Genomic DNA, 27,264 nt, shown 5'->3' on the forward strand with positions numbered 1-27,264 from the left:
GAAGCATCGGGTAAATCATGGTAGAAGCATCGGGTAAATCATGGTGGAAGCATCAGGTAAACCATAGTGGAAGCAAGGCATGGACTTTTTTTGGACAAAGGATGAAATTTAAAATTTTCTGTACATTTATCATTCTGTTAGAATATAATTTCTTTTAAAGTAAATTCACATACATATGTATTTTTGAGAAGCCTTGAATTAATGGATTAGGAGATAATGTTTCCAGAAGTGTTTTTCCTTTCTCTAAATTGGTATTTCTTTTTAAATTGAAGAATTCTTGCCTAAATTTTTTTCTAATAAAATTTTAATTTCTTAATTTTTTCTTGTAAAATTTTAGTTAATTTTTTTTATTTTTTCTAGTAAAATTTGAGTGTAGACACCATAAATGCTAGAGACACACCAGATGCGGTGGCTCATGTCTGTAATCCCAGCACTTTGGGAGGCCGAGGTGGGTGGATCATGAGGTCAGGAGATTGAGATCATCCTGGCCAACATGGTGAAACCTCGTCTCTACTAAAAATACAAAAATTAGCCGGGTGTGGTGGTGGGCACCTGTAGTCCCAGCTACTCAGGAAGCGGAGGCAGTAGAATCACTTGAACCCAGGAGGTGGAGGCTGCAGTGAGCCGAGATGGCGCCACTGCACTCCAGCCTGGGCGACAGAGCAAGACTCTGTCTCAAAAAAAAAAAAAAAAAAAAAAAAAAAAATGCTAGAGACAGATAAAAATATTCAGCTTTCAGAGCTAAAAACTATCAGTACATTTCTTTTTCTGATCATTGTTATTATAACCTTCCTAATTCTAAAGTCACAAATTCCTTCTTTAGACAGTTCGGTCATTTGTTTATCAGTGACTGAAATGAAGCTATACAGTAATAATTATAAGGTAGCTTTACATGTAGATGCTGGACATCCTACAACCTGGAAATTTTTGCCAACTCATTATTTTCCCTCAGCTGTTTTATTTTATTTTTTTAATTTTTTTGTGAGACAGAGTCTTGCTCTGTTGCCCAGGCTGGAGCACAGTGGCGCGATCTCGGCTCTCTGCAAGCTCTGCCTCCCGGGTTCACACCATTCTCCCGCCTCGGCCTCCCAAGTAGCTGGGACTACAGGCGCCTGCCATCATGCCTGGCTAATTTTTTGTATTTTTAGTAGAGACGGGGTTTCACCGTGTTAGCCAGAATGGTCTCGATCTCCTGACCTCGTGATCCACCTGCCTCGGCCTCCTAAAGTGCTGGGATTACAGGTGTGAGCCACCGCACCCGGCCCCCTTAGCTCTTTTTAACTCTGCAGTTTATTGACGATTTTGTACAAGCATATGTTACTCTTTTCTTTTTTTTGAGATGAAGTTTTGCTTTTGTTGCCCAGGCTGGAGTGCAATGGCGTGATCTTGGCTTACTGCAGCCTCCGCCTCCTGGGTTCAAGCGACTGTCCTGCCTCAGCCTCCCGAGTAGCTGGGATTACAAGCACCCGCCACCATGTCTGGCTAATTTTTTGTATTTTTAGTACAGACGGGATTTCACCATGTTGGCCAGGCTGGTCTTGAACTCCTGACCTCAGGTGATCCACCTGCCTCAGACTCCCAAAGTGCTGCAATTACAGGCGTGAGCCACTGCGCCCGCCGGCATATGCCACTCTTTATGGCAACTATAAAACTTTATGAGTCAACTTCCTAACAATAGAAGGGTCTTATAAGCCTCAAGAATTTGTGTTTTGACTTCTGGGACAAGTAGCAACAGAAATATATGTAATATTTCATGATTTCCTGCTCTTCTCTCTCAAAGCAGAATCAAAAACATAGTTGTATATGATTGTTGGATTCCTAAAAGTTGCTTCATGTAATCTAATGGGGAGAAATGCTTTAAATCTGACTATGCAAACTAATCAGTGTGATAAGTTTACTTGGTATTTGAACAGTATAATCAAAATTTATTTATATATTACTGAAGTTTATTAGTGACTAGAAAATGAAAACTTCTATTTACCAGTTGAACACCTAAAATAACACTTAACCAAATAATATAATTTATTAGTTTTTAAATATTACTGTATGTACTTGATAGAAGTGCCTCCCTTTCCCAATTTGTGTTACATAAAATGTTGATATGATAAAAAGGAGCATACTTCAGATGAGTAATAATTTGGCTACATTTGTGTGACTTTATTTAGATATGTATAAAAGGCAAAATCCACATATTTAAATACCTGAACATACAAGCTTGTAAGATTGCTCCAGATCTGCCGGATTATGATAGGAGACCATTGGGTTTTGGCTCCTGGTAAGTATATTCTGTCCCTGTATCTATCATATTTTTGGTACAGGGAATCAAATAAAATGGATACTTAAATTTGCCTGAATGTTTGACTAAAGGGACACTGTTATTCTCAGAATGCTTGTATTGTGAAGTTGATTACCTAGATCTAGCAAAGTCTAGTTCTAAGGGTTTCTCAACCTTGGCACTGTTGACATTTTAGATCAGATAATTCTTTGTTGTGATGGGCTGTCCTGTACATTGTAAGACATTTAGCAGCATCCTTGGTGTCTGCCCATTAGATGCCAGTAGTACCCTCGCAAAGTGACAAACAAAAATGTCTCCAGATGTCACCTTGGAGCCCTCCAGTTGAAAACTACTGGTCTGAGTGACTTGAACGCTAACTTTAGCTCTGCTGCTGAAGTAACTAGCCGAAGGCAAGTCATTCCTACTTTTTGAGTTTCATTTTTTCTACAAGGAGTGAAGAGTTAGATTTGTTGACCATTAACATCACTTCAGGATTTTTTAAGTCTATGAGTCCCTCAGCTACACAGCCTATGACTTATAAGGTCATCTACTTGGCAGTCCCAACCATCTGGAACAATCTCTTTTTTTTGAAACAAGGTCTTACTATGTTGCCCAGCCTGGTCTCAAACTCCTGAGCTCAAGCATTCCTCCCACCTCAGCCTCCTGAGTATGGAGCAATCTTAAGTAGCAAGAATTAAATTCTTAGGCCTTTAAACAAGCAGGATAGATGTTTCAGTGAAAGTGAAATAACGTTTATGGACTTTACTCAAAAGAGAACCTCTCAGGCCTTCTCTTGAACCTCTCAAATTTTGCTTAAAAGCACAGTCCTAGTAAACTCGCCTCACTGGACGAACAAGAATTGCAGAGGTGTGATTGTTTTGAAGCTGGATAATAATGAGTACATGAGGTCCCATACTATTCTGTTTGCTTTGTTTCTATTTGGAATTTTTCATATTAAAAAAATAAAGCCCATTTAGTGCTAATAGTTAAATGCCACATTTCTTGTTTTTTAGAAAATTGATCTGTTTAATTTCAAATGTTAATTGTGAAAATAACAAACTTTGCAGTAACAGAGTCTCTTTTCGGCAGCCATGAAGAACTGTACTCAAGTCGCCCTTACGGGGCCCTGGATTCAGGCTTCAATAGTGTGGACAGTGGTGATAAGAGATGGTCAGGGAATGAAGTAAGTGTTTTTTACATTCCGTGTGGTGTAACACCTGATTAAGAGAAAACAGAATGATGAAAATGAAAAGCATCTTAACTGGATTCAGTTTCTCACTGCATAAAATACAGAAAAGTCAAGATGGAGGCAAGCTTCCCACCCTCTCCAGCAGAACTGGCGTTCTGCATCCTTACCAGCTTTCTGTCACGTGGATTTCCGCCCGTTTCCTCATTGCCTCATGGAAATAGTTCATATCATAGAAAGGCAAACAGGAGCTGAGCCAGTTGAAACTGAAGCCTAAAATGTGAGGGGCCGGGTAATCTCGAGCAGAGGTGCTAGATGGTGAGAAAACAAGTGGGACTTCCGGCTGATGGGTAGAGACGAGGACCTTAGTAAAGGGTATTCATGTGCTCAAGAGGAATAACTTCCTGGCTAATTCTGTCGTTTTCCTGGTTTTTAAATTATTGATACTATGTTTTCTGCTCTTAAAAATTACTGTGTCCACAGAGAAGGTCTACAGAAGAAAAAAAGTTAAAAAAAAATAAAAATTACTAATGAGTAATATTTTAGCTATGCATTAAGTTATTAAGTAAACTTTTGTTAGCAAGACTGATAACCTACTGTTTGTAACATTGTTTTATTGTGAATTGAAACCAAATTAATTTTAGACCACATCCCATTTGTAATTTGGAATTACTTGTGTTTGTATGTCTTGGTGGGTGGGTTCATAAATGTGGCTATATCAATACAGAGATATATGTAGATATTTTAAATCTATATATATGATTTATGGAGTCATGAATCTTTTTTATTTTTTGAGACAGAGTCTTGCTCTTTCACCCAGGCTGGAGTGTAGTGGTGCCACCATGGCTCAAGGAGTCCTCCCACCTAAACCTCCTGAGTAGCTGGGACTATAGGCGTATGCCACCACGCCTGGCTAATTAAAAAAAATTTAGGGACGGGCTCTCCCTATATTGCCCAGGCTAGTCTCAAACTCCTGGGCTTGTCATTCCCACCTTGGTCTCCCAAAGTGTTGGGATTATAGGCATCAGCCACCACTCCAGGCCAGATTTTTATTTTTTTGAGATAGGATCTTGCTTTGTCGCACAGGCTGGAGTGCAGTGGTGGAACCCTATCTCATTGCAGCCTGGAACTCCCGGGCTGAAGCGATCGTCTCGCCTCAATATCCCGAGTATTAGGATTACAGCATGTGTGAGCGCACCTAGCTAATTTACTCCTGGCCTCAAGTGATCCTCCTACTTTGGTCCCCCAAAGCACATGGATTACAGGCATGATCCGCCAGGCTCTAAAATGATTGTTTTTAATGTTTCTGCTTCTTTTTTAAGCCTACAGATGAATTTTCAGATCTGCCTCTTCGAGTAGCAGAGATTACTAAAGAACAAAGACTACGAAGAGAAAGCCAGTACCAAGAGAACCGCAGCAGTTTAGTAGTAACAAACGGCGGAGGTAAACAGAACTCCCGTGAAGCTAAAGTATTTTGCAATCATTTAACTTTTTAAAGTTGTCTTTTTCATACCCACTCCTTTTGTTGGTGTATCTATAGCTTCTTCACTCTTCTTTTAAAGACTTCTTTTCATATATGATTGAAAAATACTATTTTCCATTGGGATGAAACTATGATTTCTGGTTTCAGTCAGAGTTGAAATACAGTATTTCTCCCTTGTTTTTATTTTGGGAGGAAACTTTATATTAGAGACACTATACTTGGAGTAGATCTTTGTTAATCTGGATTTAACCGTGACCTTTTGAAGTACCATTCTCCCTTTTTAAGATTCTTGCTGTGGTCATTGTTTGATCTCTCTTAGGAATTTAGTGCTTTTTTTTTTTTTTTCAGTGTTTACCTTTTCTTCACCTGGAATTGTCAGATGTTCTTCAAGGGCATCTGAATCACAGTTTTCCTTATTCTGACATTAACAAATTTGTAGTTCATTAGCAAGCAGCACTCTCTCTACTTGCTTATACTTCCGAAGCAGACTCTTGATTTTCGCATTCAATTCTGTATTGCTTGAATTGGTTTGAATTTAATGTTTAATGGCTAATTTCATATATAAATTTTGAGGGCCAGTTATAAGGGAAAATGACTTTGATTTTCCAGAAACCTATTGCTTATCTGAGGAGAGCTTTCATTTCTCAGCCATGATTTCAATTAAATGGTTTGCTCTCCTTTTCCTTACCATCTTAGATTCTTTACTCCTGTCATTACCATTTCATTTACATTTCAGTAGTTTTAAGTGTTTCTCTCATATGAGGTTCCTTTCTCCATCAGTTTATTTAAGACTTAAGATAATGTTGAGATCTGTGCGGGTATGGTAGCCACTAGCCACATGTGGTAATTATTGAGTATTTGAAATGTGTTTTTTTAGGCTGGGCGCGGTGGCTCACGCCTGTAATCCCAGCACTTTGGGAGGTTGAGATGGGTGGATCACTTGAGGTCAAGAGTTTGAGACCAGCTTGGTCAACATGGTGAAACCCCATCTCTACTAAAAACCAAAAAAAAAAAAAAAAAAAAAAGCAGGGCATAGTGGCACATGCCTGTAATCCCAGCTACTCGGGAGGCTGAGGCAGGAGAATCACTTGAACTTGGGAGGCGGAGGTTGCAGTGAGCCAAGATCACGTCACTGCACTCCAGCCTGGGTGACGGGATGAGACTGTCTCAAAAAAAAAAAAAAAAAAGAAATGTGGTTTTCCCAAATTGGTATGTACTGTAAGTATAAAATACACATCAGATTTTGAAGACTTCATTTGAAAAAAAGCGTGTAAAGTAACATTTTGCATTGATTATATGTTGAAGTGATATTTAGACATATTGGACAATGTAAAATATTAAAATTAATGCTGCCTCTTTTACTTTAAACAATATGGCTACTAGAAAATTTCAGATGATGTATGTGGTTCACCTTCATGGCTTATGTTTTTTTTCTCTTTGGCTACACTGGTCTAGACTGGATGAAGAAGTAAAGTTGACCATACTGGTCTAGATTGTATGAAGAAGTAAAGTTGGCCACACTGGTCTAGATTGGATGAAGAAGTAAAGTTACTTTCTTCAGAAATCGTCTTAATATAAACCATTTATTTAGTCAGAAAAGTTTTAGCACATTTAAAAAATGCATTTATGTACCTGGTTTCTAATGTGGATATAAACTTAGAACCATTTCATCTTTTTTAGCTATTAATAAAACTCTAATAACTCAAAATTCATTTTTATATTAATTGCATTCACAGAATTATTTATCAATAATTGAGTCAGAAGACTAAATTGAGAAATAGGCTTCCCCAAGTTCACTGTTCCAGCAACTGCGATTTTTAGGCAGCCTGTAGAACGTCATGAAGTAACGGGTTGTGGTTTAATGCATCTCTGGAAAAACTATCTTAGTAGGAAGTTTTTTTTTCTAGTGTGCCATTTTAAGTAGTTGTTTCATTACTTTTAAACTTAAAAATAATGGGGGTTTCCCAAACTTAACAGATGAACAAGATGTGGCTAAAAATAATTTATATACATCTCCTCACCCTAAAGCATTTTGAGAAGAAGAAACTCCTCAAATGAATCCCTTCCCATCCATAAACTATTATAAAAGATCTACATTGCCAACCTCTAGCAGGTAGTTTTCCAAATAGGACAATCTTTGTTCTGCTCTTTTTTGTTTCTGTTTAATTGACAACAATTACAGGAAGGGAGACAGTAGTCAGAAACTCTTTCTTTCTCAAGTCCAGTTTACTCCTACCTTTTCTCTTTTTTGTGTGTGGCCTTTGACTTTCTTTTGAGTTGACTGTGTTCGGTTTTCCACCTGCCATCTCCTCACAGAGATATTAAGCCCCAGACCAAAAACACGAAAAACACAAAGATGCACCTTTCAGTCTTTAAAAATTAGTCTTCGCTCTTTGTCTCACAAACTGAAACTACTGTGTTTAAAAACAGTAAGGAGCGGTCCAAAGAAAAATGGTAGAGGTCTCTATTTCAATAATTATCATCAATTACTACATTCTTTAGTGAACTAGGACTAAGGTTTTCTGGAGCCTATTTTTGTGAGTGGCCATGAACTAAATAATAAACACTTATGTGCCAGGCGCATTGGCTGATGCCTGTAATCCCAGCACTTCGGGTGGCCAAAGTGGGCGGATCGCTTGAGCACAGGAGTTCAAGACCAGTGTGGCCAACATGGTGAAACCCCATATCTACTAAAAATACAAAAATTAGCCGGGCGTGGTGGTGCACACCTGGAATCCCAGCTACTCGGGAGGCTGAGGCAGGAAAATCGCTTGAACGTGAGAAGCAGAGGTTGCAGTGAGCCAAGATTACACCACTGCACTGCAGCCTGGGTGACAAAACAAAACAAAATAAAATATAAGTAAAATTAATTTAATATTTTTTTGTTTTTGAGAGGGAGTGTCACTCTGTCACCCAAGGTGGAGTACAGTGGTACAGTCTTGGTTCACCATAACCTCTGTCTTCCAGGTTCAAGCAATTCTCTTGTCTCAGCCTCCCGAGTAGCTGGGACTACAGGCGTGCGCCACTAAGCCCAGCTAATTTTTGTATTTTTAGTAGAGACAGGATTTTACCATATTGGTCAGGCTTGCCTCGAACTCCTGACTTCAGGTGATCCACCCATCTCCACCTCCCAAAGTGCTGGGATTACAGGCGTGAGCCACCAACCTTGGACATAAAATGGGTAAAAAAAAAAAAAAGACTTAAGTAATTTAAAGTTTTTATCATCCCTCCCACTTTCAAAATAGAAAATCATGGGGAAAAGGAAATAAGTAAATGTCTTTTATTGGCTAATTTGAATGTTTTTTTCTGGTGTCTGTGTGTGTGGGTGTGTGTGGTGTATACAGTGGAACATGATCTAGATCAGATTGACTACATAGACAGCTGCACCGCGGAGGAAGAAGAGACCGAGGTGAGACAGCCCAAGGGACCGGACTCAGACAGCCTCAGTTCACAGTTTATGGCGTATATTGAACAGCGGCGAATCTCTCATGAGGTAGTACATAGACTGAAGCCTAAATATGTTGCTATCCCTTCATAAAAATCATTCGTAATAGTATAAAGTTTTGTTACATCAGTGATTTGTTGACTTAAGCCTAATTGTTTTCATTATGTTCACTTCTAATTTCAGTACTGAATTTTTCAGATTTATTCAGAAAAATCAGACAGTAGTCTCAAGTAGGCTTTAGGTTTATTTATGAAACAAGAAGAAAGATTTCAGAATTTTGCAGAAGGAATAAAAGAAGTCTAAGTACTGTTAAGGCCTTCAAAGAAAGTACAAAGAAATATACAGTGATGCTTTTCATTGTTGTTTTTATTGCTTTTTTATTGTTACTAACTGATAAATCATAGTTTGGTCAGTAGTTAACAGTTAAACCAAAAAGTTGACTTTTGTGGCAACATGGAGACTTAACCATAGAATTTTTATAATATGCTGAATTATATTGGAGCTTTCGTGCTAAGTCACACAGAACGTAAATTGTTTGCTATTAAACTTCTTGGGTATCTCTTAAGTGGAGCATTGAATTGCCTTAGAAAACAACTGTGCATTCAGCCCACTACAGAATCTCTGCCAATTCCCCAAGGGTCTCAGATAGAATAGCATTCTTCAGTCTATCTTGTCAGCATAATAAAATGGCTTCACTTTAGTGGATGTGATGTTGATGTCTGGAGTTGGTTTCAGGCTCTGAGCAGTGATTATTTGAGAAACACTTGGGTCCTTTCTAGAGAATGATGTATTATCCTTTTAGAAATAGAGAAGAATCTCTTTGGTCTGAGACAGCTAAAAGCAAAGAAAAAAAAAAGAAATAGAGAATAATCATTTCAAGTGGGACATGTTGTAGAGTGATATTATCATTCTTTATTTAATGAGACAGAGTCTTACTCTGTCGCCCAGGCTGGTGTGCCTTGGCACGATCTCGGCTTACTGCAGCCTCCGCCTCCTGGGTTCAAGTGATTGTCCTGCCTCAGCCTCCCGAGTAGCTGGGATTACAGGCACCCGCCACCACGCCTGGCTAATTTTTATATTTTTAGTAGAGACGGGGTTTCACCATGTTGGCCAGGCTGGTCTCAAACTCCTGACCTCGGGTGATCTGCCTGCCTCAGCCTCCCAAAGTGCTGGGATTACAGGTGTGAGCCACCGCACCCAGCCAGTATTATCATTCTTTTTTTTAAAAAAAGGGCTTTGGTTTTTCCCATCTGAACACTTGAACACTGAATTTTTGTTGGTAAAGAGATACTCTTGTATTTAAAGTTGGATAAAATTATATAAGGCAAAGTCCTACAGCCCAGAGATAGCAGTGTACCAGGGGATTAATGAAACTACTTGTTGAGGCTGCTGAAGCAAGGGGCAACTATTTTGCAATAAAATTAAAATGAACAATGACACATTATAATCCTTAAAGGAATTCATTTTCTTTTCTCCTGGTCTTTCTCTTTGGTCATGTTATGATTACTTAGGCTGTATAAATGGAGTATCTCTACTAAAAGTGAAAATGCCAATTATACTACTATGAAAAAAACAGTATTTCTTTAATTCATTATGTTGTTTTGTAATAATATTTTTAAAATTCTGGCTGCCTGTTACGTATGGTAGTCTTTATGACTTCTGTGTCATAAAGCTTTCGTAAAATTTAGCATCTGTGAAGATATGATGGGACAGCATTATTTTAGATGGTTTCACAACCAGTGAAGAAGTATCTTTTTATTTTCCTGAACACTATCTAAAAATGGAATGTTAAAAACTAACCTATGTGAGGTTTAAACACTCTACTATTATTTAATTTTATTATAATACTTGTCACATACATAGACCATTCCTGTCTGAACATGGTATGATTTTTTTTTTAATTAAACCAATGTCACATTCATTTTGTCATGAAAATTTTGTGTGCCTCTTAGAATAATTTTAGATAATTGCAGTATCATAAAACTAGGATGGGGCTGGACGTGGTGGCTCACGCCTGTAATCCCAGCACTGTGGGAGGCTAAGGCAGGTGGATCACTTGAGGTCAGGAGTTTGAGACCAGACTGGCCAACATGATGAAACGCCATCTCTACTAAATATATATATATATATATATATAAAAACCTAGCTGAAGCCGGGCGCGGTGGCTCACGCTTGTAATCCCAGCACTTTGGGAGGCCGAGGCAGGCGGATCACGAGGTCAAAAGATCGAGACCACGGTGAAACCCCGTCTCTACTAAAAATACAAAAAATTAGCCGGGCGTGGTGGCGGGCGCCTGTAGTCCCAGCTACTCGGAGAGGCTGAGGCAGGAGAATGGCGTGAACCCGGGAGGCGGAGCTTGCAGTGAGCCGAGATTGCGCCACTGCACTCCAGCCTGGGCGACAGAGCAAGACTCTGTCTCAAAAAAAAAAAAAAAACCCTAGCTGGGTGTCATGGGAGGTGCCTGTAGTCCCCGCTACTCGGGAGGCTGAGGCACGAGAGTCACTTGAACCTGGGCAGCGGACATTGCAGTGAGGCAAGATTGTGCCACTGCACTCCAGCCTAGGTGACAGAGCAAGATTCTGTATCCAAAAAAAAAAACTAGGATGATAAGTCACTGATATAATGTCCTAGGAGAGATTTGTGTTTATTTTTTAAAGTGGTATAGCTTGGCCTGGTGGCTCATTCCTGTAATCTCAGCAACTTGGGAGGCTGAAGTAGGAAGATTGCTTGAGCCCAGGAGTTTGAGACCAGCCTGAGCAACATAGAGACACTCGGTCTCTAAATAAACAAAAATTTTTAAATGGTGTATTCACTAAAATTAGAAAAATTATTTTCGCATCAGAGTTGTAGAATTGTAGTTTATTATTTGGGATCTCATGTCCAGACTTTAAGACAGTCAGTTGTTAGCCCTTTGAAGTAACTCACCAGAAGTTTCTAGTGACGTGTGATATACCTATTTCTTGGAGGTAGATGCTATTTCTTGGAAGTAAATGGTAAGTAGTTTTATGTTTGATTTGTAGATATCCTTTTTGGGAAAGTTGTTTTCTTATTTTTCCCTTGATGAATAATCATTTTGATGATTATTTTTGGTGTTGAAACAAGATTATATTGCTTCTATAGGTTTTCCTTTGATAACCTTTAATCCTCTACCTTTGATTTATAATTTTATTTTTCAGCGTGTGGTCTGTATTTTAAACCAGTTTAATTTTCCTCAGTAATACTTTTTGAAAATGACCTTTTACTCTTTAGTTTGTAAATAAGTAAAATTGTCAATAATATTTTCCTTTTAAATACGGTATTTTACCATAAATAGAAATTACTTTTTGTTTTATCTTGATATTCACCAACACACTCAAGACTGTTTGTACGAGTATGATAAGAGACAATTTGTTGTGATGGATAAAGCAATGTAATCTGCCCAGTGAACTCACTATTACCAGAAATGTTCAAGAGAAAGTGAGCAAATGTCAGGGTAGGGTAGGTGGGGATTTCTGTCCTAAATGGAAGTCTGTTAGTGACCTCTTCAGTTCCTTTCCAATTCTAACATCTTATTATTCAGTAAATATTACTGTGCTTGGTCACTGTAATGTAAATAATACAGTGAGAAGGAAATCTACTTTCTTATAAAATAAAATAAATGTGGATTGTGAATGTTTTTGTTTATTAAAGCAGCAGTATAGCATATGATGCTTTTAAACTTAAAGTTTACATTTGAAGAGTCTATTAAAATATTTTTTAGTGTAGTATACAAATTAAATGACAAATTGGATGTGAACTGTGTAATCGCAGTGTTCTGGATTAATATACTAAATTTATTTATTTCTGTCCTCTGGCCTAGGGTTCACCAGTAAAGCCAGTAGCCATTAGGGAGTTTCAAAAAACAGAAGATATGAGAAGATATTTACATCAAAACAGGTTTGAAAAACCGATTCTACTTAATTTGTTTCTGTCTTAATCATGAGAGCATAAAGTAATTTTGGTTTTATGCAGATCTGTGTATAATAAAGGTATTTAGATGGCGTGTTCTTAGAACTGAGTGATGGTGCTTTTTTGTACTCATGCCGTAGAAGAGGTAAAAACTGATTTGATTCTAAATTGAGACCATCTAAATCATTACCTACACAGTTAATCGATCTGAAGATACTTAGTAGCAATGAGATTTTGTGGTGAAGCTATATGGATTCGTGCACAAAAAGGGCTAAAAGAATTTCAGGACTGGGCATAGTGGCTAACACTTGTAATCCCAACACTTTGGGAGGCCAAGGCGGGAGGCATGCTTGAGCCCAGGAGTTTGAGACCAGTCTGAGCATCATTCTACCCCTCTACAAAAAGAAAAAAAAATAGCCTGGCATGGTGGTGCATGCCTGTGGTCCCAGCAACTCAGAGGCTGAGGTGGGAGGATCGCTTGAACCTGGAGGTTGAGGCTGCAGTGAACCCAGTTTGTGCCATTGCAGTCCAACCTGGGCAGCAGAGTGAGACCCTGTCTCAAAAAAAAAAAAAATACAAAAAACAAAAAACGAATTTCAAGAGTTCTAATTTTTTTTAACGTACTTTTTTGACTGGATAACAGAGAGAAATAGGCAGAGACAGTGATACGTATCACCAGTCCTGTCTCTGTTATTACACTCTTTCCACTGTACTTGGTGCCTGTGAGAATATTTTGAAAATTAGGCCCTGTGTGGTGGCTCATATCTGTAATGCCAGCACTTTGGGAGGCCGAGGCAGGTGGATCATTTGAGGTCAGGAGTTCAAGACCAGCCTGGCCAATGTGGTGAAACGCCGTCTCTACTAAAAATACAAAAAATAGCTGGGTGTGGTGGCGCACGCCTGTAATTCCAGCTACTTGGGAGGCTGAGGCAGGAGAATCGCTTGAACCCAGGAGGCAGAGGTTGCAGTGAGCTGAGATTGCACCACTACACTCCAGCATGGGTGACAGAGTGAGACTCCGTCTCAAAAAAAAACAAAAAAAGAATATTTTGAAAATTAGCTTGATCATTTAGAGCACTGCTTCTCATTCTTGAATTCCAGAATGTTTCTTGCCATGAACTATTTCACAGTAGTTGGAAATTTCAGCCTTTAGTTCTTTGCCTTCTGGTTTTATGAAGTCTTGATACGCCTGTTCTTAGGTGACGGTAAATTTACATAGTTCTTATACTTGACAAGGTATTAAAGTTAACTTGGGGGACTGAGCTATAGATGGAATAAATATGTAGGGAGAAAAAAGACAGATATCTCATAACTTTGACATTTAAACTCTTTATCACTTAACTCATGGAGATTTAATTAAATTTTGTATGCTTGAAATTTATTTCAGAAAGTCTTTTCAGTTGCCATGTGTCCTTTTATTGAGAGTCTAGTCTTTTGAGATTCCAGTTTTATGCAAGAGTTTCCAGTTACATTCCCCACCTTGAGTGGGCCTGCATTTTATACCTCCTGTCCCTCTCACGTCCTGCATCCATCATAGGTGAAGCTCAAGAGCTCCAGGATTTAGTGGAAACGCTCAAGGAAAAAGCTGGCTTTTTCACTCAGTTACCTTATGTGTTAGTTTTCTGTTGCTTGTGTTACAAAGTTAGCAGTTTAGAACAACACCTCTTTATTATATGATACTTCTGGAGGATAGAGCCTGGCCAGGCCCCGGCTGGGTTCTCTACTTAGAGGCCAAAGTCAGGGTATCGGCTGGCCTGGATTCTCATGCGGAGACTGTGGAGGAGAATTCATTTTCACGCTCCTGTATCTTGGCAGAATTCAGTTTGATGCAGTTACCGTTCCCCATTACTGAGGTCCCCATTATTTTCCTGGCTGCCAGCTGGTGGCCATTCTTGGTGTTTAGAGGCCACCCACATTCCTTCTTCATGGCTCCCTCCATCTTCAAACCAGGAATGACAGGTCAAATCCTCCTTGTGTTTGGAATCTTTCTCACTTCCCTTTCTGCCACACTCGCAAATTCTTTTCTTTTGCTTTTAAGGGCTTGTGATTATGTTAGGTCAACCTGGATAATCTCCTCATTTTAAGGCCAGCTGATTAGTAGCCTTAATTTCATCTGCAAAGCCTTTGTTTAATGTAATACAACAGCATTCACTAGAGTAAGGCCAGGGACCGAGATCATGGAAGCCGAAAGTCTGCCTACTGCATCTTAGTCCAAAGTTTCTGTTTTTACTTCTTTTTGAAAGTCTGTGGAGTCTTTATTTTCATGGCACCTTAGCAATACATTTTAAAAGCTTGTTTTATTTTATTCAGCATTTTGGTTATTTCCGCTGGAAGAGTCATTCAGGCCGTTTAGTCTGCCACAGTGCTGGAAACTAAAGCTGGGATTACATGTTTTGTTTTGTGACAGGGTCTTGCTCTATTGCCTAGGCTGGAGTGCAGTGCTGTGATCATGGTCACTGCAGCCTCTACCTCCCAGGCTCAAGCAATCCTCCCACCTCAGCCTCTGGAGTAGCTGCAACTTCAGGCATGTGCTACATACTCAGCAAACTTTTTGTTATTTTTAGTAGAGACAGAAATCTCACTATGTTGCCCAGGCTGGTCTCAGACTCCCAGATTGAAGTACTAACCCTCCTGCTTCGGCCTCCCAAAGCCCTGGGATTACAGGTGTGAGCCACTGCACGCAGCCATGATTACTGTTTAACTCGGGTTCCATAGCACAGTCCTTGGATAAGAACTCCATGCTTGATCCTAGTAACCAGTTACGCTCTAGGATCAATATATACTTCATGTTTTTAATTAGCAGGTATTTGTGAAATATCTACTGTGTGCCAAGTTCCTTTCCAGATGTTGGGATATAGCTATGAACTTGGTCAAAATTCCTGCCCTCCTGGAGCTTACATTCAAGTGGAATGTTGAATTCGAACCTAAAAAGACATAGTCGCCTCAGAATGACTGACAGCTCTCAGGCTAGCAAGACTTGTCTCTAATCTGAATAACATGTTAACAAAAAGACTCTACCTCAGCAGTCTGTCAGTTACAGCAACTCAAAAACATTGAGTGAGCCTAAGGAGTCCTCTGCTAGTGAGCTGAAAAGGAAAGCTTGCTTACCCCTTTCTTTCTTCCAGTTCTTTTCCCTACCCTCATCCACCACGTACATTTCTTCCCACCTACCACTCCCCTACCTCTACCCACATGGAGTCTGCCCTACTGGGAGGTCATAAACATAGGGAGATATAATAAATAAAAGGTGTGAATGTTTTGTAGTATTTCCAAGATGGATTGTGTAAATTTGAAATGGAAACTAGCAAAAATTATGTTTTAAAAAAATTGTTAAAATAATTTTTTATGGGCTGGGTGCAGTGGCTCATGTCTGTAATCCCAGCACTTTGGGAGTCCGAGGCCAGCAGATCACCTGAGCTCAGGAGTTCCAGACCAGCCTGGCCAACATGGTGAAACCTGATCTCTACTAAAAATACAAAAATTAGCCGGGTGTGGTAGCTTGCACCTGTAGTCCTAGCTACTTGGGAGGCTGAGGCAGGAGAATCGCTTGAACCCTGGAGGTGGAGGTTGCAGTGAGCCGAGATTGCACCACTGCATTCCAGCCTGGGTGACAGAGCAAGACTCTGTCTTAAAAAAAAAAAAAAAAAATTATAGGGCCTACTTATAATTTGAATAGCATTTTAGTTCAGGAGAGATGATAATATCAGATTAGGTTCTGTAAAGTGTGTTCTATAGCTTCTATAAGAAGCAATATAGAATTAACATTTAAATAAAACCTGAAAGTTTTTTTGTTTCATGTTATATAGACAAAGCCAGAAAAGCTACTCACATTAATTATGTGATTTTGTAAATAAAGAAAAACAGAGAAGGCAGTTTAGTCTGCCTTATACTGGCTGGGTATCATACACCTGTAATCCCAGCACTATACTGGCCAGGTGTAATACACCTGTAATCCCAGCACTTTGGGAGGCCAAGGCAGCTGGATCCCCTGAGGTCAGTAATTCAAGACCACCCTGGCCAACATGGCAAAACGCTGTCTCTACTAAAAATACAAAAAATTAGTCGGGGATGGTGGCATGCACCTGTAATCCCAGCTACTTGGGAGGCTGAGGCAGGAGAATTGCTTGAACTCGGAAGGCAGAGGCTGCAGTGAGCTGAGATTGTGCCCCTGCCCTCCAGCCCGGGCACAGATACGCCATCTCAAAAGAAAAAAAAAAAAGTCTGCCTTATAGAGATAAAAATCTGGTTTATTTAGCTCAAGTAAGTTCAAGATTTAAAGGAGGTACATACATGTTACCTGCATTTTTGTTTTTTATGTCTCAATATTCCACGCTTTTTCGGGAGAGGGTGCTACTGTCATTCATTCAGGCAATATTTCTTAAGCGCTATAGTGGTTCTGTCTCTGTTCCAAATCCCTGATATTTTAAAGTTACTTTTTAGTGGATGTAGACAAATATATGTAACAGGTATGTTTCAGGTACTGCTAGGTGCTATGAAGAAAAATAAAGCAGGATAAAAGAGATGGTAGGGTGAGGGAAGAGTGAAAGTGATGTTAGATGCAGTGATAATACTTCAGTAGAAATCTGAAAAAGAGCAAACATTATGGCGGTCTAGGGGTGGAACTTTCTAGGTGGAGGTTCTGAGGCAGGAACATGCTTTTGGTGTATTCAAGAAACACCCAGGAGTCTGAGTAAAGCAGGACAAATCTGGATGTGAGATGAGAGTTCTGCTGTGGTTATGTTCTATTTCAGGTACCTACAAGACATCCAAGTGGAATTATCAAGTAAGCAGTTAGATATATGAGTTTGGAGTAAGGTGGCAAGAATTAGGGCTTGAACAACCAGAAAAACAAACTGAGCAGGGGTGGTCATGGGGATAGGAGAAAGAGGGTAGTGTCCTAGAGGCTAAATGAAAACAGTTGTTGTTTTTGTTTTTTTGAGACACGGTCTCTGTCACCCAGGCTGGAGTGCAGTGGTGTCATCATAGCTTATAAGCAGCCTTGATCTCCTGGACTCAAGATCCTCCTGCCTTGGCCTCCCAAAATGCTGGGATTAAAAGCATGAGCCACTGTGCCTAGCCTTGAAAACGGTGTTTGAAGAAGTATAGAGAAGAATGAACAACATCACTTACTGCTCATAGGGTTTTTGTTTTTTTTTTTCCAGACGGAGCCTCGCTCTGTCTCCAGGCTGGAGTGCAGTGGCGCGATCTTGACACACTGCAGCCTCCACCTCCCAGGTTCAAGCAGTTCCCCTGCCTCAGTCTTCTGAGTAGCTGGGACTACAGGTGCGCGCCACCACACCCGGCCAGTTTTCTGTATTTTTTTAGTAGAGACGGGGTTTCACCATGTTGGCCAGGATGGTCTCGATCTCCTGACTTCATGATCCACCCGCCTCGGCCTCCCAAAGTGCTGGGATTACGGGCGTGAGCCACCGCGCCCAGCCCTGCTGATAGGTTTAATAAGGGGAGGACTAAGAAATAACTATTGGATTTGGGGATGTCAAGATCATTGACAAACTTGTGAGGTGAAAGAACAGTTTTAGTGAAACTGTAAGGACAGGATGCAGATTGGATTGGGTACAAAATACAGTAATGAGATAAAGTGGAAACAATGGGTTTGACTGGCTTTTTAAAGAAGTATTGTAAAAAGAGGGTAAATGAATATATGTACTTGTAATCCCAGCACTTTGAGAGGCCAAGGTGGGTGGTTTGCTTGAGCCCAGGAGTTCGAGACCAGCCTGGGCAACATGGCGAAACCCCATCTCTACCAAAAATAGACAAAAATTAGCCGGGCATGGTGTTGCACACCTGTAGTTCCAGCTACTTGGGAAGCTGAGGTAGGATTGCTTAACTCTGGGAGGTGGAGGTCTCAGCTAAGATTGCACCACTGCATTCAAGCCTGTACAACAGAGTGAGACGAGACTCTGTAAAAAAAAAAAAAAAGAAAGAAACATACATAGGTAGAAAGATTTAAAGGAGATACATACATGTTACCTGCATTTTTGTTTTTTATGTCTCAATATTCCATGCTTTTTTGGGGGAGGGTGCTACTGTCATTCATTCAAGCAATATTTCTTAAGCACTAGAAAGTGCTTAAGAAACTAGAAAGAAGGTATGTATTAAAAAATTGAAAAGCGGCTGGGCACGGTGGCTCACACCTGTAATCCCAGCACTTTGGGAGGCTGAGGTGAGTGGATCACCTGAGGTCAGGAGTTCAAGACCAGCCTGGCCAACATGGTGAAACCCCGTCTCTACTAAAAATATAAAAATCAGCCGAGTGTGGTGGCGCATGCCTGTAATCCCAGCTACTCAGGAGGCTGACGCAGAAGAATCTCTTGAACCTGGGAGGTGGAGGTTGTGGTGAGCGAGATCTCGCCACTGCACTCCAGCCTGAGTGACAGGGCAAGACTGTCTCAAAACAAAACAAAACAAAAATTGAAAAGCATTGTTAAAGTACAGTGTTCAGGTTAGGGCACATAAACACACTTGAGTTGGTTTATTTGGTCCTTTCTGTGTTTTGTTTCAGTTCATCTACAGATGGCCGCTAAAAGCTATGGGAAATTTTAACAGTGAAATTAGTAATCTAGGGAGAAAGTTGCAGTTAATTCCTGTTACTCTAAATGTGTAATCAGGGCGTGGCGCGGTGGCCCACACCCGTAATCCCAGCACTCCCAGGCCTAGGTGGGTGGATCACTTGAAAGCTCAGGAGTTTGAGAGCAACCTGGGTTAACAGCAAAACCCCGTCTCTACGAAAACTATAGAAATAAGCCTGGGTTGGTTGACACACACCTGTAGGCCAGCTACTCGAAAGGCTGAGGCGATATTATCACTTGAGGCCAGGAGGTCGAATCTGCAGTGAGCCATGATCACGGCATTGCACTCCACCTTGGGCCACAGAGTGACACCCTGTCTCAAAAAAAAAAAAAAAAAAAGGCTGGGCGCAGTGGCTCACACGCCTGTAATCCAGGTACTTTAGGAGGCTGAGGTGGGAGGATGGCTTGAGGGGCAGGAGTTTGAGACCAGCCTGGGCAACATAATAAGACCCTCATTGCCACAAAAAAATTAAACAAAAAACAAAAAACAGCTGGGCGTGATGGCTGGAGCCCAGGAGGTCAAGACTGCAGTGAGCCATGATGGCGGGGTTTTTTTGTTCCCCTAATAGCACACTGATTTCAGTGCCTGTAGATCAGCCTGATAGGCTAATCAGTATAGTTTTGGAGGCCAGGTCCTAAACATCAGACAGTAACTACTCTTGCCAGTTGTAGTTTCAGACACAAAGATGAGTTAGAGACTTGAGCGATGAAATCTGTTTCAGGAAAAGGATAAATAGTAAACTATAAGAATTAACACTGATAACAGTGAGAAGGAAGTACTCCTTTTTTGTTGTTTTTTTTAAGCATTAAAAAGGGCTTCAGGGCCGGGCGCGGTGGCTCACGCTTGTAATCCCAGCACTTTGGGAGGCCGAGGCGGGCGGATCACGAGGTCAGGAGATCGAGACCACGGTGAAACCCCGTCTCTACTAAAAATACAAAAAAAAATTAGCCGGGCGTGGTGGCGGGCGCCTGTAGTCCCAGCTACTCAGAGAGGCTGAGGCAGGAGAATGGCGTGAACCCGGGAGGCGGAGCTTGCAGTGAGCTGAGATTGCGCCACTGCACTCCAGCCTGGGCGACAGAGCAAGACTCCGTCTCAAAAAAAAAGAAAAGGGGGGCTTCATATTTTTCTTAAAAATAAAAAAACCAGAATCTTTGTGTTAAAATTGCTTCATCGATTGAAAATAAGAGCAGGTGTGCTTTATAAGTACAGTTACCAGGTTCTGTAGTTGATAAAATGTGTGTAAAAGGATCTCAGTTTACATGTATCTTGTTTTAATCATGGTGGTAACAAAGATAATAGTTATTTGTGTTATAAAGAAATGATAGTGTTTGAAAAGTGATCTCAATTAACTGTATTGGTGGTATTGGCTGACGCAGACAGTGATACCACATGAAACGGGTTGGAGGTATCAGATTTTCCTCTGGTTTCACTTAATGACTTGGACTTAGGTTTACAAAATGCAGCTACTCCTTCAATGCTAACTAGGCAGTTTGCTACTGATTAATAGAAAGCTACATTTACAATAAAAATTTCATTTGTTTTTTATGTATCTGTTTGTCTTTTTATCAAAGAGTTTTTTTCTTCTTTCTTTTTTGGGTCAGGGTTCCAGTTGAGCCATCTTCCCTCTTGTCACTATCAGCAAGTCACAATCAGGTAACGTTTAGTAGTTGTGTTTATTTTTGCTTTTTAAACTAAGATTTTTTTTTCTTTTATAATACTTAAATTGCCATTAATTACCAGGTATATTTAAGCATTACTAGCTGTCTCAATCAATTAATATAACGTATGTACGTGATACTTGCTAACAGTGTTTTTAGACACTAGGTAGAAAATCTTTACCTTCATGATGGCTTTATAGTATTAGTTTGGTGCAAAAGTAATTGCAGTTTCTCCCATCACTTTCAATGGCAGAAACTGCAATTACTTTTGCACCAACCTAATATATATATAAGAACAGTGCAAGATGGGAAAAGATTAGCAATAAACACATTTCAAGCAATGCTAGGTGACTTCAAAGCAAAAGTTGCATGGGTCAACAGTGGTTTCCTAAACTGATAGGGAATATTGGTAATGTGATCCTCACTTTTACCTTCATATGCACGATAACGCTTTGGTTCCAGCTGTCACACACAGACCTGGAACTTCATCGGAGAAGGGAGCAGTTAGTAGAGCGCACTCGGAGAGAGGCTCAGCTTGCTGCCCTGCAGTATGAGGAGGAGAAAATAAGGACCAAGCAGATCCAGAGAGATGCTGTCCTGGACTTTGTCAAAGTGAGTCCTCTGAATGATACGGTTCAAGCTGCTGACTGGCTAACTGCTTATTTGTTTGCCTGTCGGTTTTTATTGTCCATTAAAATGTCAACCATTTTTCTCCTGTAAGGAATCTTGACTAAATAGAGTGTCTCTTTTACTTGCGTCTATCTGCATGAGGACAATAGAAGTGATTATCTTATTCACGGTAAATCTGTCATTGGACATGTCACTTTACTATCCAGCTGCCGTTTCCTCAGTTTCTAGTGTCGTAGTAAAGATGAGTAAGATGAAAGTGAAAGTGCTATGCGAACCATAAAAGGCCCGTGCAGATGTAAACTGTTACGCAGACCTCTCTCCAGCTTCCTTGCTTTTGTAAATAACAAAAGTTTGCTAGCCTCACAGGCTTAACCCTTCGCAGGAACTTTGATTTGTTCCTTTCTGCTCTCCACACACATTCAATTAACAACCCCGTTAATATTTCTTAACATTTTGCAGCCTCTATAGTAGTGCCTGAAACATTGTCATTTTATTTTACCTGTATTACTTATCTTTTTGTTCTGAAATCATTTTTTTCTTCATAATTAATTATTTGTAATTTTGTTTACTTAATATCTGTCTCTCATTTATCTGTAGTCTCCATGAAGGTAAGAACCATGTCTGTTTTACTTACTGCTGTATCCCTAGACCTTAGCAGGTCTTAGCTCATAGTAATGGTCAATAAGTATTTGTTGAATGATTAAATGAATTTTTCTTGTCTACTAAAGACTTTGCTGTATTTCATACTTTAACTAGAGACCATCTTCTTTAAGTACCATGCATATGTCTGTTTTACTGTTTTACCTGATAAACTCTTTTTTTCTGAATGTACCAGACCCCTGGTGATGATGTTTAACTCTTTCTCACCTGATTCCTCTTCATCCAACAAGTTCCCTTGTCTATTGTTTTCTATAAAAATGTAGGCAAATCTGGCCAGGTATGGTGGCTCACTCCTGTAGTCCCAGCACTTTGGGAGGCCAAGGTGGGTGGATCACCTGAGGTCAGGAGTTTGAGACCAGCCTGGCCAACATGGCAAAACCCTGTCTCAAGTAAAAATAAAAAAATCAGCTGGGCGTGGTGGTGCATGCCTGTAATCCCAGCTAACCAGGAGGCTGAAGTGGAAGAATTGTCTGAGCCTGGGAGGCGGAGGTTGCAGTGAGCTGAGATCGCACCACTGCACTGCATGCAGCCTGGTCGACAGAGTGAGACTCCATCTCAAAAAAAAAAAAAAAAAAAAAAAAGTAGGCAAATCTTTTGACCAATAGCAGAAATACTAAAATTAATATTCCTACAAGCAGAAGTTCACAGAGTTACCTCCCTCCCTCAAAACCTTGTCTGCCCTGAGATGTTTCTTCTTTTCGTACCTTTTCAACCCTCATAAGAATTGTTAATGCCCCCATGGCCATGTTCTCCTCGCCTCCTTTGTCTCTGTGATTGTATTTGCACACAAGTCATCTAACACTATACACACTATATCTCATTTGTCTAACCGTTTCTCTTTCCCTTAGGTCCCTACTTGATTTGTTACTACATACAAACTTTTTAATATAGTTCTCTTGAAACTAATGGAAATGCTTTATTGGTTTATTCTTCATAGGTCATTTGTGTTCAGGTTTCACAGATGAGGAAGCTGCAGGTCTAGGAAGATTAAGCAATGTGGTCATTTACAGTATATTCGTATTCTGAATCAGGCAAACCTAGACTTCTGAAAGCCTCACTTTGTTAGTCCATTTGACTTGATAGACCTTCATGGAATGCTGGTTGTACAAGGAATATAAAGATGCGTAAAATACAAGCCCTGCCCACCAGGCACAGCTTAGACCTTGTCAGGGAAATAAACGCAAATAAAACAGAAAATAAGGCAGCTTATAATGAAAGTGCTAGTTTTATATTCAAGACAATAGAAGACTTAGAGAACAAGTATCATCAGAATTGACCTCAAAAAGAAATGATAGGGACCCTGAAGAATGAGTAGGTAGGATATAGCTGGGAAGAAAAGACTGGATGATGGTGTAAAGGGGGGCTCGTTCTAGGCTGAGGAAATCTAAACAGGATGGGAGCTGGGAATGGCCTTGTATGATTTGTAGATTTAAAATAATGGCACTTGCAGGAAATACCAGCTGGCCTAGAGAGTTTGTATTGAAGACTTATGGGAAAAATGAATTATTGAGATGATGATAATAATACTTAAAACTTAATGCTTATTGTGTACTAGGCACTATTTTAAGTACATTATACATATTTACTCATTTAATTCTCCCAACAATCTCTTGAGGTACCATTTTTTCTTTTTATGAACAAGGAAACATGCTCAGAGAGAATAACAGTTTACTAAGATTAAATACTCAGGAAGTGGCAGGATTAAAATCCTGTGATTAGAACAAGGCAGGTTGGCTCCGAAGCCTATTCTGTGAGCACAGTCTGTGCTGCCTCTCGGTAATAATGGTTAACACTGAATCTTAAGTGCTGTTCTATGTGTTTTGCATAAATTAACTCACTCAGTTTGCCTTCTGTAGAAGTCACACAGCCAGTAAGAGATAGTCAACTTGTAGAGAGTCTTGATTAAGTGTCAAATTAGTGTTGGATCTTGATCTATTAAATAAAAGAGAACGCTGAGTTTCAAAGCAGGAAAAAACATGAGAAGAGAGAGACTTCTGAAAAACTAATTGACTTGCGTTAGAATTGGTTAGGAAGAAAGAGACTAGAAAGAGGGAAATGAAGAAGAAAGAAATTGCAATAGTTAGACTAGGGTGCAAAATAAGGCATAAAAACCAGATGGTTTCTCAGGGTCCTAAGGGTCGGCAGTATTGCACAGTGACAAGAGCCTAAATTCAGAAATATCTGAATTTGAATCCAGCTTTGCCACTCGCTGTGTGCTTGACTTTCAGAAAGTTACTGAGCCATTTTATGCCGTTAGGTTCCTCCTGTGTGTGATATTTAACTATTAAATATTAACTATCTCAGAATTATTATGGATATACCTAATGCTTAACACTAGTTTGGTAGATGCTATATCCCCTATTACTATAATAAAATGGATTTGCTGAATTACCTATAAGAGAGATGGTGAATAAATCACAGATGGTGAATAAATCACTAAAGAGGGTGGAAAAAAAAGAAGCTCCCAAAGCAAGGTTTGGAGGCCGAAAGGACGGTTTCAAACGAGGATCTAGCATTGTGGAAAGAACGCAGGCTCTGCAGTCGGAAGGCAGGCCCAAACCAGTGATGCTGCTTACGAACTTGGAGACGTTGCAGGTGCCGCATAGCCTCTCTTCTCGATTTTCTCATCTCTAAATGAACGTGATGATGATATTTTATCTCACACAGTAGAAGAATCACTGAAATACTGTGTGCACAGTGACATACAGTAGAGCAGGTTGTAAAGCAGGGACCACACCAATGCTATAATATTATTATTAGATTATTAGACATCACACGTTGGAGAAAATAGCCAGTTAGTATGGGACATTGTGAGTTTGTTTTTGAATGTGTCAAATAGGAGGTGGAGTGGGGTTTGCAAGTAGAGAGTTTGCATAGACAGTTGAAAACACAAACCTGAGATTTGCTTCTAGCTAAAGTTATTAGCATTCGAGTGAGACTAAAGCCATTAGAGGGAGAGAATAAGTTCATCGAGTAAGAGGTCAATATTCTGATTGTAAATGTGTTTGTGTACATATATGTATAGTTTTTAAAATTTCTAAGTAAACATTTTCTAACTAGTAAATCTAGAAAAATGCTATATGCAAGAGGTAAAAAAATTAATGTGAGTGATTATTTTAGTAAATAGAATTTGTTATTTGCAGCGTTCCAGGCTCTAACCAACTTCCTTTTTTGGGGGGTTTTGGGGTTATATAGCAAAAAGCATCACAAAGTCCACAAAAACAGCACCCGCTCCTAGATGGCGTAGATGGCGAGGTAAGTTGATGTAACCTCCTTTTCTTTGGAGTTGATTATTTTTGCAATGGAAATGAAATGTTTACATGTAATTATCATGTTTTCAGTGCTCAGAATATTGCCATTTTCTTTTTCCCCCTCACAAAATTCTCCTTATGAGGGAGATGATACAAGCCAAGGAGTTTGCTAGAATCTATAGATCAAGGCTTTTTTCAGCTGTACACATCCATCTAGAGATGATACTTCCCTCCTTGACCCCCACCAGAGGCACCGTCCCCCTCTCCTCCACTTTTGAAGCGTTGTGTGTAGAGTCCTGGGAGCTTTACCTGGTACAGGTAAATGGAGTGGCTACTAAACAAATAAAGACTCTTACACAGGATTTCAGATTCAGTGCCATCAATGATAACACTTATTTTATAATATCAAATAGTACATTTTTCTTACAGATTAACAGAAAATAAATCACTTAACCTTTTAAAAATCTACACACCTATTCTGTTAAAATGAAGCTTACTAAATGTTTTTATTGTAGTCGATTTTCTCATTAACCATTTTCCCGTTAAAAACCTTCTAGTTTTTTCTTTTTTTTTGAGACAGAGTCTCACTTTGTCACCCAGGCTGGAGTGCAGTGGCACGATATTGGCTCACTGCAACCTCCGACTCCTGGGTTCAAGTGATTCTCCTGCCTCAGCCTCCTGAGTAGCTGGGATTACAGGTGTGCACCACCACGCCCGGCTAATTTTTGTATTTTCAGTAGAGACGGGGTTTCACTGTGTTGGTCAGGCTGGTCTCGAACTCCTGACCTCATAATCCACCTGCCTCGGCCTCCCAAAGTGCTGGAATTACAGGCGTGAGCCACTGCGCCTGGCCCAGTTTTTTTCAACTTAAGATCATTACCTCCTTGAAAAATGCATAAAAGCGTTGTTCCATGTGAATTTTGACTTTGCTTTTTCATAAAATAAGTTATTTGAAAACCTAACACATGGGGCTTTACAAGCAACAATTTTCAGTGTTTTTAAAGCACAGGAGTTTCTGGTATGGAAAAGTGTATTGTTTGAAATGTTTTCAATTGTCCATTATAAAGGGTTTAAAAACTTTTATCAGACATAGAACTACTTCTGTTGTGTGACGTTAGAACATTATATATTTGTATAATACCTCAAAGATTGGCTCCAGCATATGTTCACTTGCCTTTTCTTCACCTGGTAATAATTCTAACACATTTTCGACAACCAAAGTTTGATAAATTTAGTGTGTGTTTTCTTTTTTACCCCAATATTTCCTTCTTGATGATTGTTTTCAAGTAATTCATTCTCAAGAAAACTAAAGCTCCACAGGACAATAACAAACAGTTCTAAAAATTGTAATTGTACTTTTCATTTTGCTTAAGAAAGAAAATGAAGAGATACTTGGACTAGAAATTATGACTCTGGGCTTCTTGTTTGTCACTGGCTCACTAAGTGACTACAGGTTCTTTGTGTTTTTGTTACATCTCTCTCCAGCTTTCTCTTCCCTCCTTGCTTTGTAAGGTTTTAGACAATAAGATCGTATTTGAAGTTTTTTAAACTCTGGGAGAAGATCAGTACTCAGAACCAAGTTACTGACTATTATAATGCATGAATTCCACATGATTGTGAATGTGGTCCTCTATGTCAGCATCTTCAAAAGTATGTCTTAATATGTCTCTTTCCTTGTGTGTGTATTCGTGAAATGCGTCACATGTGTGCGTAGTTTGTTTTTGACATTGCTTCATTTTTCTCCACCTCTCCAGTGCCCCTTCCCATCCAGAAGGTCTCAGCACACTGATGATAGTGCCTTGTTAGTGGTAAGAGTTTTGCACAAAACGGAGTTTTACATTTCTGTGTTTAGAGATTAAAGGATAGCTATTGTACTTTTTATTCAGAAACCATCTAAATACCATAAAACATGATGAGCATCATTACTAAATGCTTTATGAAGAACTAAACCATTTTCCCACATGACCATTTGTGATTGACCCAGTGTTTCAAAGTTGTGCAGCTCGTATCTTTGTCAGTGCCACCAAAAGGAAGACATCTGCACTGAGAACCGCATTGGCTGTGTGTGCTGGGAACAGAGGCATAACAATCATGTTTTAAATGTGTCTAATTCCAGGAGCACTTACTTATGAATCATTAATTTGGCTCATGGGTCAT

General features: G+C 39.7%; 1 protein-coding gene across 11 annotated transcripts in view; it reads left to right on the forward strand.

Annotated features, from left to right (window-relative positions):
* The window catches only part of LRCH3 (leucine rich repeats and calponin homology domain containing 3), a 93,648-nt gene that overhangs the window by 38,564 nt on the left and 27,820 nt on the right, over positions 1-27,264 (forward strand). For 9 of the 11 annotated variants that reach the window (XR_009209207.1, XM_058426121.1, XM_032171979.2 and 6 more), the window contains exons 6-14: positions 2,166-2,275; positions 3,365-3,458; positions 4,784-4,904; positions 8,289-8,437; positions 12,229-12,305; positions 20,510-20,561; positions 21,029-21,178; positions 25,052-25,111; positions 26,862-26,915. Coding sequence is in view for 10 of the 11 variants with exons in the window: in XM_058426121.1 (XP_058282104.1) it covers positions 2,166-2,275; positions 3,365-3,458; positions 4,784-4,904; positions 8,289-8,437; positions 12,229-12,305; positions 20,510-20,561; positions 21,029-21,178; positions 25,052-25,111; positions 26,862-26,915 (867 nt within the window). In the remaining variant the exon portion in view is untranslated. The remainder of the gene's footprint in view (positions 1-2,165; positions 2,276-3,364; positions 3,459-4,783; positions 4,905-8,288; positions 8,438-12,228; positions 12,306-20,509; positions 20,562-21,028; positions 21,179-25,051; positions 25,112-26,861; positions 26,916-27,264) is intronic. The other 2 variants (XM_032171981.2, XM_058426122.1) reach the window with 1 other exon arrangement.

This window comes from Hylobates moloch, unplaced genomic scaffold (genome assembly GCF_009828535.3).
Source record: "Hylobates moloch isolate HMO894 unplaced genomic scaffold, HMol_V3 SCAFFOLD_13, whole genome shotgun sequence".
Classification (NCBI taxonomy): domain Eukaryota; kingdom Metazoa; phylum Chordata; class Mammalia; order Primates; family Hylobatidae; genus Hylobates; species Hylobates moloch.